Source organism: Periplaneta americana, chromosome 10 (assembly GCF_040183065.1).
Source record: "Periplaneta americana isolate PAMFEO1 chromosome 10, P.americana_PAMFEO1_priV1, whole genome shotgun sequence".
Classification (NCBI taxonomy): Eukaryota; Metazoa; Arthropoda; class Insecta; order Blattodea; family Blattidae; genus Periplaneta; species Periplaneta americana.
In genome coordinates, this window is record NC_091126.1 from 31,796,197 (window position 1) to 31,810,194 (window position 13,998).

General features: G+C 34.1%; 1 protein-coding gene across 2 annotated transcripts in view; it reads right to left on the reverse strand.

Moving 5' to 3' along the window:
- Positions 1 to 531: 531 nt before the first annotated feature.
- Wsck (tyrosine-protein kinase Wsck) overlaps positions 532 to 13,998 on the reverse strand; it is a 34,245-nt gene continuing 20,778 nt past the window's right edge. Inside the window, exons 8-11 of one of the 2 annotated variants that reach the window (XM_069837088.1) lie at positions 13,317 to 13,955; positions 13,127 to 13,238; positions 6,824 to 7,020; positions 532 to 1,665 (exon numbers count right to left, since the gene is read on the reverse strand). In XM_069837088.1, the coding sequence (XP_069693189.1) occupies positions 1,588 to 1,665; positions 6,824 to 7,020; positions 13,127 to 13,238; positions 13,317 to 13,955 (1,026 nt within the window). In that variant the 3' untranslated portion in view covers positions 532 to 1,587. The remainder of the gene's footprint in view (positions 1,666 to 6,823; positions 7,021 to 13,126; positions 13,239 to 13,316; positions 13,956 to 13,998) is intronic. The other variant, XM_069837087.1, reaches the window with a different exon arrangement.

The window sequence follows — 13,998 nt, forward strand, 5'->3', positions numbered from 1 at the left end:
AATAAAGGATTTCATCACACTACAATCAAGTAGTTCCAACTCCTACACCATAAAATTTGGTCATGGTTCCTGAGAAAATGGAAACTAAACAAGAGAATAATTTTAACATGCTGTTACAGAAACTTTTGTTACACTCTGTATTACGCAAATCTAGTCTTTCAGCTGAAGCTCCCTGTAAAGCAGATTTGAATAATTTCAAGGGAAAAATTGTTCCAGGGCCGGGTTCCACGTGAGTTGTGTGGATATAAAGGGAAAAGTTGAGACGGTGTAGGGTGGAGTTCTCGGGTAGCTCAGTTGGTAAGAGTGCTGGTATGTTCAACCAGAGGTCCCGGGATCGATACCCGGCCCTGGAACAATTTTTCCCTTGAAATTATTCAAATCTGCTTTATAGGGAGCTTCACCTGAAAGACTAGATTTGCATAATATATACATCACTGTGTACGTTAACAGAAAACCACAATTCCAAGTCACACAGAGATTGTGTGCACTCGATGTGGGTCTCTGGCGTTTCGTCAGCCCACGCGAGTTGTGTGGATATAAAGGGAAAAGTTGAGATGGTGTCGGGTGGAGTTCCTGGGTAGCTCAGTTGGTAAGAGCGCTGGTACGTTCAACCAGAGGTCCCGGGATCGATACCCAGCCCCGGAACAATCTGTCTTAAATAATTTCTTTTTGCATAAGATGAAGAGATAATAAAATGAGCTGGGCAGTATCTTCAAAACCCCAAAGTTTTGAAGATATAAAATATTATATGAAGGACTATTTCAATGTCCCATGGAATATTTTTCTTTTTTTTACGTTTAGTTTTATAAAGTATGTGACATTTCTTTTTCTTTTGTTATCGAAGTTTATTTAAAGCACCTTAAGTTAGCTTTCACATTTGATTCATTACAATGTCTATAGCACGCATGTTACCTTCAGACCTAAATCACAAGTCTACTTAAGAAGGTATTGTGTCATCAATCTGAACACAGGTTTATTGTTGAAGATAATTTATTTTTAACCCATTTATTAGCCCACAAAATGTTTGTTTTCCTCTCTCTCTGTGCGTGTGGAGGGGGCCTCACACCTCACACGTGTTTCTATATGTATGTAGTCTTATATAAGGCGAAATTTGAATATCAGTTTGAAATAAAATATTCTCACTTTTCCATTTTATCTGGTTATGTTAGTCAATTATATATATACTAGTATGTTAAATTTTATAAGAATATCATCAAACAATACTTCAGTACATACCATTGATGGAAATGTAATATCATGGCAACAAGCATAGAATATAACACCTTATTTGAAATCCCTTTTGTATATAAAGTACTCTTTACTGTTGAAAGGTGCTAAAGTCTTAAAAGTTCTAATTCCATTGTTTTACAATGGATAGTAGCATAACTTAATGAGTAAAAGATGATTAATGAAAGAGAGAAATATTTACTAAAATCAAGTACTCACATATTCCTATTAAACTGTCATCATGCCTGATAATACAGTTAATAGTGTACAATTAAATTGTAATAATATCTTCAAAAAGAAAGAATTATAAAAATTAACGATACAAAACTGAAGTACTTCACTGATGTAAGACATGTTGTTTCAAGACTGAGTCTGCTCCAATTCTGCAATGTATTGCTCATAATGGAAGCCAGCATACATTTCGAAGTTCAAGTGAATCTGTAAGAAGAGAAGCATAAGCAAAAATTACAGAACTGCAATCTCTGACAAAGATAATTTTGAATATAATTGATTTATTCTATGTTCATCTCATGTAGTATAATGTATGTCTGAAGAGAAACTACTAGGATTACTTTAAAAGTAATGCACCATATTTTTCAAATCACAATTAATTATACAACACTATTATTCTAACAGTGTGTTGCTACATACCGTAGAAGTGGGTAAAGTCAATCAGTGGGTGTAAAATCGATCATTTGCGATTTTTATTGAAAATTATATATTTTCTCAGTTACTTGTTAAAATTTTGTTATGATGACTTCATTGCCTTACATTGTAAATGTAAGCGAGAGGGACAACAAAAAGCCTGCGTATGCCAACAATGGGAACACTGTGTAATTACCTTTGAAGTGAAAATGGTTATTTTCAACTTTTTCTCTTAAATGAAAACAAAGTCTTACAAACTCTAAACTATAGTTAGCAGTGAAAGGAGACAGGAAGTATACGTAAGTACTTTTCGCTGAGATTGTATCCTGAAATAATAGTTTTGCAGTTCGTGAATGTTACTATTGAAACTTATTATTTTAAGAAAACTTGTACCTTTGTAGGGTTAAGTCGATCATGCCATCAACCTATTCGAAACAGCTAGGACCAGCAGGAAGAATAAGTTGTTCACCGAAATACCTCCAACTAACACTTATAAACAGAAAAGTGTCATAGTATAGCTTATATTGATGGGATAGTGGGGAAAGAGGAAGACGAAATTATGGTGAATTTCTTGCGTAAGAGAAGCACTGCCAAAGGAACATATTTTGTAAACCCCTCTGTACCTGACTATGGGAACAATGTAGTTTCTAAAGTGACATGAGGAGGGGAAGATTTCAAATAACATCTGATATAAACCAAAGCAATGTTGAATTGCATTTTAGATTATAATTGAAGGGTGGTATTTCTATGTAAATTTTGAATTCTTAAATCTTTGTTTGTAGGTATGTGAAGCATTAAAATGTGTTTTTAAGTTTTATAAGTTGACAATCATAGTCACGATAGTACAGTGGAGACCTATAGGACTAATTGTATCAAATAGTATGATCACAGTAACAAAAGATACACTAACTTATATAGTGCTATAGGCATATATTGAAGATTATTATTGTTTTTACACCCCTTATAACAAATAAAATATATGTAATACACTTAATTTGTTTTTTAAAAACATAAACAGTGATCGACTTTACTCCGCAATATTTTAAAATCGATCGTAAACTAAAAATTCAATGGTGGTCGACTTTACCCTATTTAAGCAGGTAACTTCCATCACAAGTAAAATAAAAAAAAAACAGTTTTTTTTTATAGATTGTAATTCAATTCATGTTATGTCTCTTCACAAGTGAAGGATATGACGGCAAAATGCTATTTTCTGAGGAACTTCACTCCATTGCATAACCCCAATATCATTAAAAAATTGCAAAATTTTGATCGACTTTACCTTCTTCTACGGTACTTTGAGAATAAAATGTTTGTTTGTTTTCCTTTTTTCCCCATAACCCCCATTGTTTTCAAAAGCCTTAGACCGTCTTGTAATCAGGGAATGTATGCCAGCAAAGTAAAACTCTGGAGGCATGCTCCTGAACCATGGTTCAACAGCCATCTCAAAGGAGTTCCACGAAGGAAGTCTCTCAGTTTACCATACAGGTGATAATCTTCCACATTCTAGACTGGTTCTGTAAGGTGTTTGTGGCAACACGTTTCACACAAGTTTTGTGATTGACTACTTGTGTGCTGACAGACAGGGTTTGTACACTGTCATGCACCAACAGGCTTCCTTCTACCAATGTCGTCGAACATAATGCATCTGAGAAACAAGTTGTTTCATGGTTCTCACGTATGTGTCACATTTAATGGCAGTCCCTTTCGACAAGATGTCCATGACTAACAATCATGAGTCACAGAAAATAATTTGTATAACTTTCCCCGCAGAGTCCGCAGACTTAGCTCTATGGTAGTGTGTCTGCCTTCAGAATAGCCAGACCGGGTTCGATTCCCAGCAGGGTAAAAAATTTTCATGTAAAATTTCTACCTTGGAACTAGGAGAGATAGCAGTGCACAATTTCACTAGGCTGTGTAAACAAAATTTTTAACACATACAATGAAAATGTCAGTGTTTCTCCCCAATGTAAAGATAAATGTGGTAGAAAAAGAAAAACGAAGAAAAATGTCTCTTTTGCTAAGAAAATCGAAAGATAATTGAAGGCTAACTACAGTGGGTCTCAAAGAACGTTCCCGGTGTTTCTGTCAGCTGACTAGCACCATGTCCCTCCTGCTACTGCCACTGCTTGCATTTACAAACTCACAGTGTCTTGCCAGATTAAGGCCCGATTGTATAAACCATTTAATCTTAGATCAGAGGTTAAATTGATCCTTGTTTCAGCTGAACTTGGAATTTTGTGTTGTATAAAGTCTAATCTGAGATTAATTTGTCTCAAACTAAAGTCAACTTTGACTGAAGAAATTTCTCCGATTAAGTTAGATGATCCAAGTTCAGTTATTTCTTTTCTGTTTGAAATATACGAGTGACAGATTGTGCAAATAAAATATCCATTATTATTAATATTAATAGATATGATAGGTACATTTATATATATTTCTTTCAATTTCTTGCCTCAATATACAAACAATCTTATATATAAGGCTCTATCGTGTTCAGCAGTATCAAATAACATAACCTATAATTATATTATGTTTATAACAACCATTAATTATTAATGGATATGATAGGTAAATTCATAAATTTTCAATTTACTGTATTACTAAACGAAAATTGTCGTTTTATAAAGCTTTATTATGTTTAGCTGTATCAAACACCATAACATGTTAACAACTTGGAGAACAGTCAACCTTCTTCTTATTGTCCGCCATTATTTACATTGCACAAAAAACCAGTGTCTCCAACAGAGTATACGGAAAGTCGCCAAAAAGTAGTTGTAAAGTCGCTAGATTTCTCATTATCAACAAAGAAAGATTAAATGTTGTCACTATGGGGTGCTAAAAGGTCACTAAATCCCTATTTAAGCAATATAAAAGTTAAAAGAAATTGTTGTTGAAAAAGAGTTAAAGTCGCTAGATTGGCAACACTGAACAAACCTGTATAACATGGTCCGCCCATCACGTATTTCACCTGTTTATGCGATGTTGCCAGATCCTTTTCACGTGAACTTAGATTGCATTTGAACCAAGGTAATTTGATCGCAGAAAAGTTTTATACAATAGAAGAAGTGTCTGAACTCGGTTCACTTTTCGATCTACGATCAAAGTTGATCTTTAGTCAGGGAGTTTTATACAATTGGGCCTAAAACTTATGTACTATGTTATATTAATACCATTCAGTATTCACTCTCCTCAGAGTAGCTGCTGGAAGTGTTGCCCATCTTGTGTAATACATAATTCACGTGACATCAATCACAGAACCTTTTTCATTCAGTCTATTTACTAAATTTAGTATTACTTTTCTATGCAGAACTGGGGGCTAGGAAATATATGCCTGAAGTTTTCCAATGTTCTGCCACATTTCTCTTTCCATGTGAGATTCTGTGTCTACTTTCGTAACAAAGCATTTTTGATACCAACACACAACGTGTAAAGTATGAAATAAAAAAAAAAATATAATAATTTCTTTTCTCAAATATTTTACTTTAACATTTCCAAGTGCAGTAAGAAATTAAAATGTTGTTAGAAAATCACAGGCATAGGCAACACAATATGAATTAATAAAACTTCAATTTTTCTGCTAATATTTCAATGAATAAAATATTATTAATGACAAATCATTACAATGAAAAACTATTTTATATATATTTTATACACTCTATATTTCAAACTAGCAGTACCCGTGCGCTCCGCTGCACACGTTAGAAATAAATATAAAGTAATTACATAATTAAAATAGGACATTTGATCCAGGGAATATTCGTGTTTGATAGAAGGATAAATCGTTTAATATGTTACTTAATTAAAATTATATTTAAATAGTTAAAATGGAATCATTTTGGTCCAGAGAGCACTCATTTGGTGCAATGACAATTCATTTAACATGTTTCTTAATTTTTATTACATGCATCCATAGTTCAATGAACATTGACATCATTTACATTTAATGTGTATACTTTATTTTACTTGTTACATGTTTCCATTGAATTATGGTAATAACTTAATTTTAACTCTTGTTTTTTGCATTGCATTTAATGCATATGTATTTTATGTATTTTAACTCGATTCAATTGAGCATAGTTAAAATTTGGATTATAAAATAATGAAATGCTAAGCTAACATATTATTACTGCATACTAAATCAATACACTCTCGTTGTTCGTTAATTCTCTGAGATAAACATTACTTTAAGAAATACAGGAAACGAATATACAGAATAGCCTATCAAGTTTTCTGTGCATAAGAAGCTATTTTAATCTTACCTGTCCTCAATTCACTCAGAAGTTACTGTAATAACATTATAGCATTATGTCCATACAGAGAAACTACACTTTCCAATGGTGAAATAATAATTAATTATACAAATCGATTAATTTAGTTTCCGATATTGCTTCATACAAACACAGAAACATTTTCTGTAGGCTATGATTCATAGCTTTCGATTGTTGTTGACCAAGGCCCCTTATAGACGAAGTCGTTTGTTTATTTCATTACACGGCCTTGGATGGCAGTTATTTTAATTTTAAAACTCATTTATCTCATTAAATATCAGTCCTATCAAAATTTTTCAAAGAATAAAACTTATTGGAAATGATTTTTAAAGAAATTTTTGTTATATAACATTTTTCATAAAAATCAATAATAAGCGAGATATTTCGATTTATTTAATTCAGGCCCCCTTATAACCCCCTTTTAAATAATGTATTTTGAATGCCATATAGCCTATAATCTAAGTTACAACGAACTTAATTTATATACCAATTTTCATCGAAATCCGTTCAGCCATTATCGCGTGAAAAGGTAACAAACATACAGACAGACATATAAACAAAAATTTCAAAAAAGCCAGTTTCGGTTTCAGGGTGGTTAATTATATATGTTAGGACCAATTATTTTTGGAAAATCGAAAATTACTAGAAAAATTTCGGCTACAGATGAAAACGCATCTTACCGCACTGTCTTCCAGCATGTTCTCGAGTATGTGTGTGATTTCTTGGAATGTAGGTCTTTCATCTAGATCCAACTGCCAACATTGGAGCATCAGTTGGTATAGATCATCATCAACAAATTGCAGTTGAGGAAGACGTTGCCCTCGCATCACCCGACTAGCCACCTCAGATGTAACTATGTCTGCATATGGTGTCCCACCTAACAGAATACACAACATATATTCCATCAGTATCTTTATAAAGTTGAAACCAAACAGAAATTACATATTTTAATGTGATAATGTGCAGATATAATGAGTCAAATTTGAGGTATTCCAATACACAAGCATTTTAGTTTACAGGACTATTTCGTTTATATGACGTCATTCCATTTTCCACCAATGAAGTGTAATGAAATTTTGAATTCCAACCAATCACAGTCAGACTTTGCAATAATTTTTGCAGCTAGATTTATCGCTCTCAATTTATCGCATGGTCTTATCTTTTGTTTAGTCGTTGTCGCCAACTGTTTCCCCATGAATTGATGATCATTAATACATTAAGATGCAACTACACGCTTAAACTTTTCTTTCAACTTTAAAGCAATGAATGCAAGATTGATATTTAATATTAATTAATATATTTATGCAGTGAAGACGACGTTCAAAACGGCGCACCATGCAGACACAAAATCTTCATGTATCTTAATTGAACGTACCTTTTAAACTTCAATCTTTCAATATTCTTCCCAGATTGCATGCATACGCGATTGGAATATTGAACTGTGTAGATGCAGCTTTAGTTCCATTACATACTACAGCGAGAATGCGTTTGTCGAGCTATAAAAAAATGCTTTCATGTAGCACTGATTGTAATGGTCGAAATAAGACACAGCTGACATTGGTCCTGCTCCCACAGGTAACATAACCTATAAGTAGCCTATAAAATTTGTATTTTGTGAATGAAATGGAACAATTAATAGAAAGTCAGATGTTCAAATTTATGTAACATCATCGCATAACAAACCCAATGACCTTGCATAGTAATAATAAGGTCTTTTCATGAAACTGCCTTTCGTATGACGAAATAAAATTCGTGTTTTAATTAGGCCTATCTATACAGAGATAGCTTCACTGTGTAGTAACATGTCTCGCTGTGAATACACAAGCATTGGTATATAGCTGTCCCCACTGTCACTGTTAAATTAAATTATGATTTCAGCAGATAATGAAAATATATTTATGTTATAATAATAGGAGAAAAGTGCAGTACATGTAATTAACATTGTTAAACCTGTATTTCGCAATTGGCATTACTGAATAATAACATCGAATTTCTTTATTGCAGTAATCGATATTCATCTACGAGTATTTCAACTTCACAATGTCTGAATAGGTTAAGTATTCGTTAATAAACAATTATTAACATTTTGTGATCGAATTTTAGGGATATATTATTTACATTTTTATTTTATTCACGAAATAGTCCTAATAGATGCCACTCGAGGTCTGAATTTCCCAGATAAATCTCAGACCTCTCATGACATTACTACAGATAAAATATTCTGATTAAAAAAGTCTATAGTGAAAACTAAAAATCTTCAAATCTTCAACATTGAACATTAAGATGTAAGATGTAATTTTTTTTTGTTTTGGAGAAGGAAAATCTAACGTCAATTTCATTTAGTATATAAATGAAGATAATATCATTTCGGCAATCTTTCTGCCTCAACTGATTGATTCCTGAAATGATTACATTAGATGCGTTTACAACCTGACAAATCTGTTTCATTTTCTAAACAAATCATTATATTATTTCTACAAAGACGTTCACAGTCAGTCTCATCTTGTTATTTCTCAGGAAAAACTTATCGAGTGTTGGCCAACAGCGGTACTTTCATGTTCGTAAACACGAAAATAATATTTGAAATGCTATATTACTTATTATCTACATGCTTTTCTCCACGAAATCTCCTAGTCCCACACACTTCTGCACACAATGGAAAAGATTCTAGAATATGTTTGCACTTCAATCGTATTAGCCATGCCCCGAATGCCCTTCAGTCCCAACTTTGTATCATGTAAGGATATCTATGTGAAGATTTGTGCGACAGAAATGAAGAGCTGGGAATTACTATCTCGACTTGGTTGAAATACTCATTTGGGAATTGTTGAGGTTATGCAGTAAAATAAAATTATTAAAATTTCTGAGTTCAAACAAAACCTGTACACTTGGAAGCACTATTTTTTTCAAACAATGCTAGTGTTACGTAATCTTGCTAGATAATTTGATAGTACTGATGTGGAAATCAATTCTTTCCAATGAATTATATTAAACTGATTTAGCAGAGTAAGTCAATTCCCTCTGTGATGTTCCTGAGGCAAATGGATATGACCTGGGGCCTGTTTCTCAAAAATACTAGTTTAGTAGTTCACTAGTTACTAGTTACCAGAGTATATTTCACCAGCTCTAGTAGATTCTGTTTCTCAAACTATTTCACCAGTCTAGTAACTTGTGACAATTTTTCACTAGTCACATGATCTCTTTCACTAGTCAGCTGATTGAGTTCATTTGTTTATAGTCATTGGTAGGTATTGTTATTTGAGTTTAGAAGGCTACGTTGTTTGTGCTTTGGTTCTTACTTCTCTCTTTTCTTGAAATTCCATCAATTGAAAGCAAATTAACTATACTCAATATGATTAATGAATCAAAGGATATATCATTCGGTGCTTTTTCAAGCATAATAACAAAAAATGATAAAGTAAACGAATGGACAAAAAAAATTGTAATATGTGAGGCTATGGAACTGATACCTCAGAACAAAGATTATGCATACGTTAGGGACATTTACTGGCCCAACATTAAGAAAGCAACTTTGACGAGTACCAATTCAAGTTCACAGTACCATAATATGAACACATTATGCAGCTAGTGGGTCTACTGGTGACATGAATGCCACTTATGACTTGAAAAATTCGCTGATTTCTTTTTTTTCAGTTTTACGTTTGATCTATTCATAAATTAGTGTCGTTTTGTATTTAATTTGTAGGCTAAAGTTGACAATGTCAGAAGAACTGGCAGTGGAGGAGGAAAGCCAACAAAAATTACTGCAGTTGATGAATTGGTATCAGATTATTAGGAAAAAAATTCTGCATGTGTTGCTGATCTAGGGCAGAAAAACCAGATGGCATTGGAAAATAATCAACATCCCGATTTGTAGAGCAATTTGTATTTGAAGCTTTGCTGATAATGCATGACTTCTATTTGTTTGTCTTGTTATGGCAGGTCCCACTATATTTAACAACTCTCAAAGCTTTTCAGCACTTTATTTAAACCATTGATTATATTTAAACAATGCTCCCGTAAAGGAATAATAATTGTTCCTTCTCGATATAGTTTTAGCTCTTCTCACAACAACTCCTTTACTACTTCAATCGGAATCACTAAACCACATATTAAAAAAATAACTACAATATTTTGTTTTGATTATCTGACAAAGATTGCCACTGGTAACTGATAATATAGAAATCACCAGTCTTTAGAGTCTTGTAGGAATATTCCTGTTGAATACTAGTATAATCAACTAGATTAGCATTTTGAGAAACAGAATCTCTTAGGAACTGGTGAAATCGACCAATATTACTAGTCTGTGAACTGGTAACTACTACTTCACCCTTGTAGTTTCTAGAAACACAGACTTGTAAAACAAACTATTATTACTACTGTACAGACTAGTATTACTAGTCCATGAGTTTTGAGAAACAGGCCCCTGGAGTGAATCATTTATAATTGCCAATAACAGGAGAATATATCCTTTATTATCTGATGAAACAAAATTCAACGCACTGTACTAGGTGACCATTTTGTATGTGGAACTTAAACAGCAGCGCTTCAGTTGTGTGTTGTGACTCTGCGAGAAAGAGAAAGGCATAGTCTAGTGGATAGCCCAGTGATTTTATTACAAGTAATAATGTTTCCGAGAAACAATTTCTTTGCTATTTATATTTCGTTACGTAAACTCATTACAAATACAGAGATTATTATAGCCCTTACAGAGAAAAAGTACACTGAAATTGAACTCTTATCACTCACTATTTTAACCTGATGGAAATCTGTGCAGAATTCCTTGCAGGTATAATAGAGATTTTATGGAGCACTTGATAGTAAACCTTTTTGATCCAAAGTGATATGAGCGTTACAATACACCAGTAGTATAATAAAACTCCTTCCTTTTATTTCCGATTCTCTAAAATTTTAATTAAAATGTTCACCTACATGTAAAAAATGGGTTTATCCTTGACAATTCCATTTTATCCTGTTAAGCTGGATTTGGGTGTAGATGTTGTAGCTTCTGGTGTCAAGACTGAAATATTTTGCAATGGGAAATGTTCGAGTAATTTCCCCCTTTTCATGAAAATTCGGAGACGAAAAATCGAAGAGGGGAAATTACATGAAGACTATAACATAGCAAGAAAAATCTGCTCATAAATAACATCAAACAATTCATGCACTAATCAAATCAAGCTATAGATAAATATGAGGGCTAATCAAGAAACACCGAGTCTGATATTTTTTCGCACTTCACTTCGTTTGGGTATACAGTAGCGTGCAAATTAATCCGAACACGATATATTTTTACATTTTCTGTCATTGTTGGCCTCACAGCTGCTCATACCGCTTTAATTGACATCTGTAGTACGTGTAATTCCATTGTTGAAGGTCTGTCATTATTTTTTTTATAATATGTGACATTTTGCCTGTCGTTTTGTACTTATAAGCATTTCAGTTGTGTTGAAGACTTAATACTGCAATCCTGTGTACATTCTGTTGTATTCACAAATAGATACAACTCCACGAAAACGGTCTAAAATTATAACATTTGCAGAGCATTCTTCTATGACAGAGGCAAATTGCTGCAGAATGTCACATCGGTTTGGCTACTGTTAATTCGATCATAAAACGATACAAGGAGACTGGATCCATCACACCCCAGAGAAAAGGAAACTGTGGCCGGAAAAGGAAGACTTCACCTGCAGATGATCATTTAATTATCAGGAAAAGTAAATTAAATCCTAGACTAACTGCTGTCGACTTAACCCACGAGTTAATGGCTACCACTGGGGCGAATATTCACGTCACAACAGTGCGGTGTAGGCTTTTGAAAGCTGGACGAAGGGCTCGTAAACCTATTAAGAAGCAACTGCTAACCACTGTTATGTGCAAAAAACGCTTAATGTGGGCAAAATTGCATCAACACTGGACAGTGAATGACTGGAACAATGTACTTTTTTCCGATGAGTCTCATTTCGAGGTCCACGGCCACCGTGTTTCTTACGTACGGAAAGGATCCGAAAAAGTAACAGCAGCTCATCTCCAACAAGCACCCAAATACCCCCCCCCCTAAAGTAATGTTTTGGGGTTGTTTTACACATGAAGGGCCTGGAGCATTAATACCTATCAAGGGAATGATGAATTCTGACAAATATATTCACTTATTGGAAACCAGAATCGTACCCCAGCTGCAAAAATCATTTCCGGATGGCAGAGGTGTGTTCCAACAAGACCTGGCACCATGCCATACGTCTCGAAAAACTACAGAATTCTTCAACAAGAAGAATATTCAGGTACTCCCCTGGCCAGGCAACTCACCCGACATCAACCCCATTGAGAACTTGTGGTCAATTTGCAAAAGAAGAATGCAAAAAATGGATTGTTCTACAAAGGAAAAGATGATTTCTGCCCTCATTGGTGTATGGTTTCGCGATGAATATTTGTGGGAAATTAGTGGAATCCATGCCAAATCGTCTCAGAACTGTTATTAGGAACAAGGGAGGCCACACAGATTACTGAGGTATGTCTTAGACCCTTTTTTATCCCGTTTGAGTGTTTTTGCATAAGTAATTACGTTGTTCGGATTAATTTGCATGCTACTGTATATCGAGTTCATGGCCATTTTATATTCTTGATTTCAAATAAAGACCTATTAGTTTTTACTACAATTTAATGTGCATCATTCCTGGATAAAATGACTTCCAGAAATTAAATATGAACAAAATTCATTCAATAGTTTACAGAAACTACTAAAGAGACAGACAGAATGCTCAAAACCACCTTTTCCGTTTCAATTATAATGAAATCATGTATCTTAGCAAAATGCTAGAAATTAAGTTTCTGCAGCATCAATACTTTCTATTTAAACTCCATACAATAAGAAAATAAAAAAAATCTCGAAATAAATTTTTTTACAATATCACAATTTTTTCTCTTTTTAAGTCCGTAAAATGAGGAAATGAAAAAATCTGAGAACAGTAGTAGGTATAGCTCACCAAGGGCACTTATCTCCCACAAAACACAGCCGAAAGACCACACATCACTCTTGCTCACAGGAGGTCGACCTCGGAAAATCTCCTGTGCTGTCCACCTGGTGTAGTCAGGATTCTAAAACAGAAGTGTGTCCACATACAACTTACAGCCAACATGATCGTAAAATGAAGTACTAAAGGCAAAATAATTTACCTCTCTGTGGTTAACATAGCGTGAGATTCCACAGCCTGTAACTTTGGGTACCACCCCATCTGCCATTAAAACATTTCTAGCTGCCAGTTGTGTATGAATAATTTTCTTGGTGGTTAAATAGTCCATTGCCCTGGCAATACCAACTGCAACTTCTAAAACATGACTCTCAGCAAGCGAGCATACGCGTCGTCTCGAATGGACAGATGTCTGGACGGAAAAAGGAGTAACAGAATGTTCCAAGGAACGACTTTCTAAGAGTACATCTTTCAAACTAGCAGGGTGATGTTCAACAACAACAAACAGTGTGTCAGGATTTTCACATGTTCCCACTAGACTTATTATGTTCGTATGCATGCCAACTCGTATCAAAGTCCCCAGATCTTGCAACATAGATCTCTTCTCTTCTGGTGGTAATTCCCCATCTGCAATTGTATGAATGGCAACTGGAACTGGAAAACCCTTTTGCTGAACTGTTCCTCTCATCACATTTCCATATTGTCCACGACCTAACACTTCTGACTTCACATCCAAAAAGTTACGAGGTATATTCCACACTTGTCGCTTCAAGTTTTCATAATGGTTCACTCTTTCATCTTCCTCTTCTGGTATGAAGCCATTATGAATATAACCATTTGGTTCCTGCAAGAGAAATGAAATTAATACGAAATATAACCAACAAGCA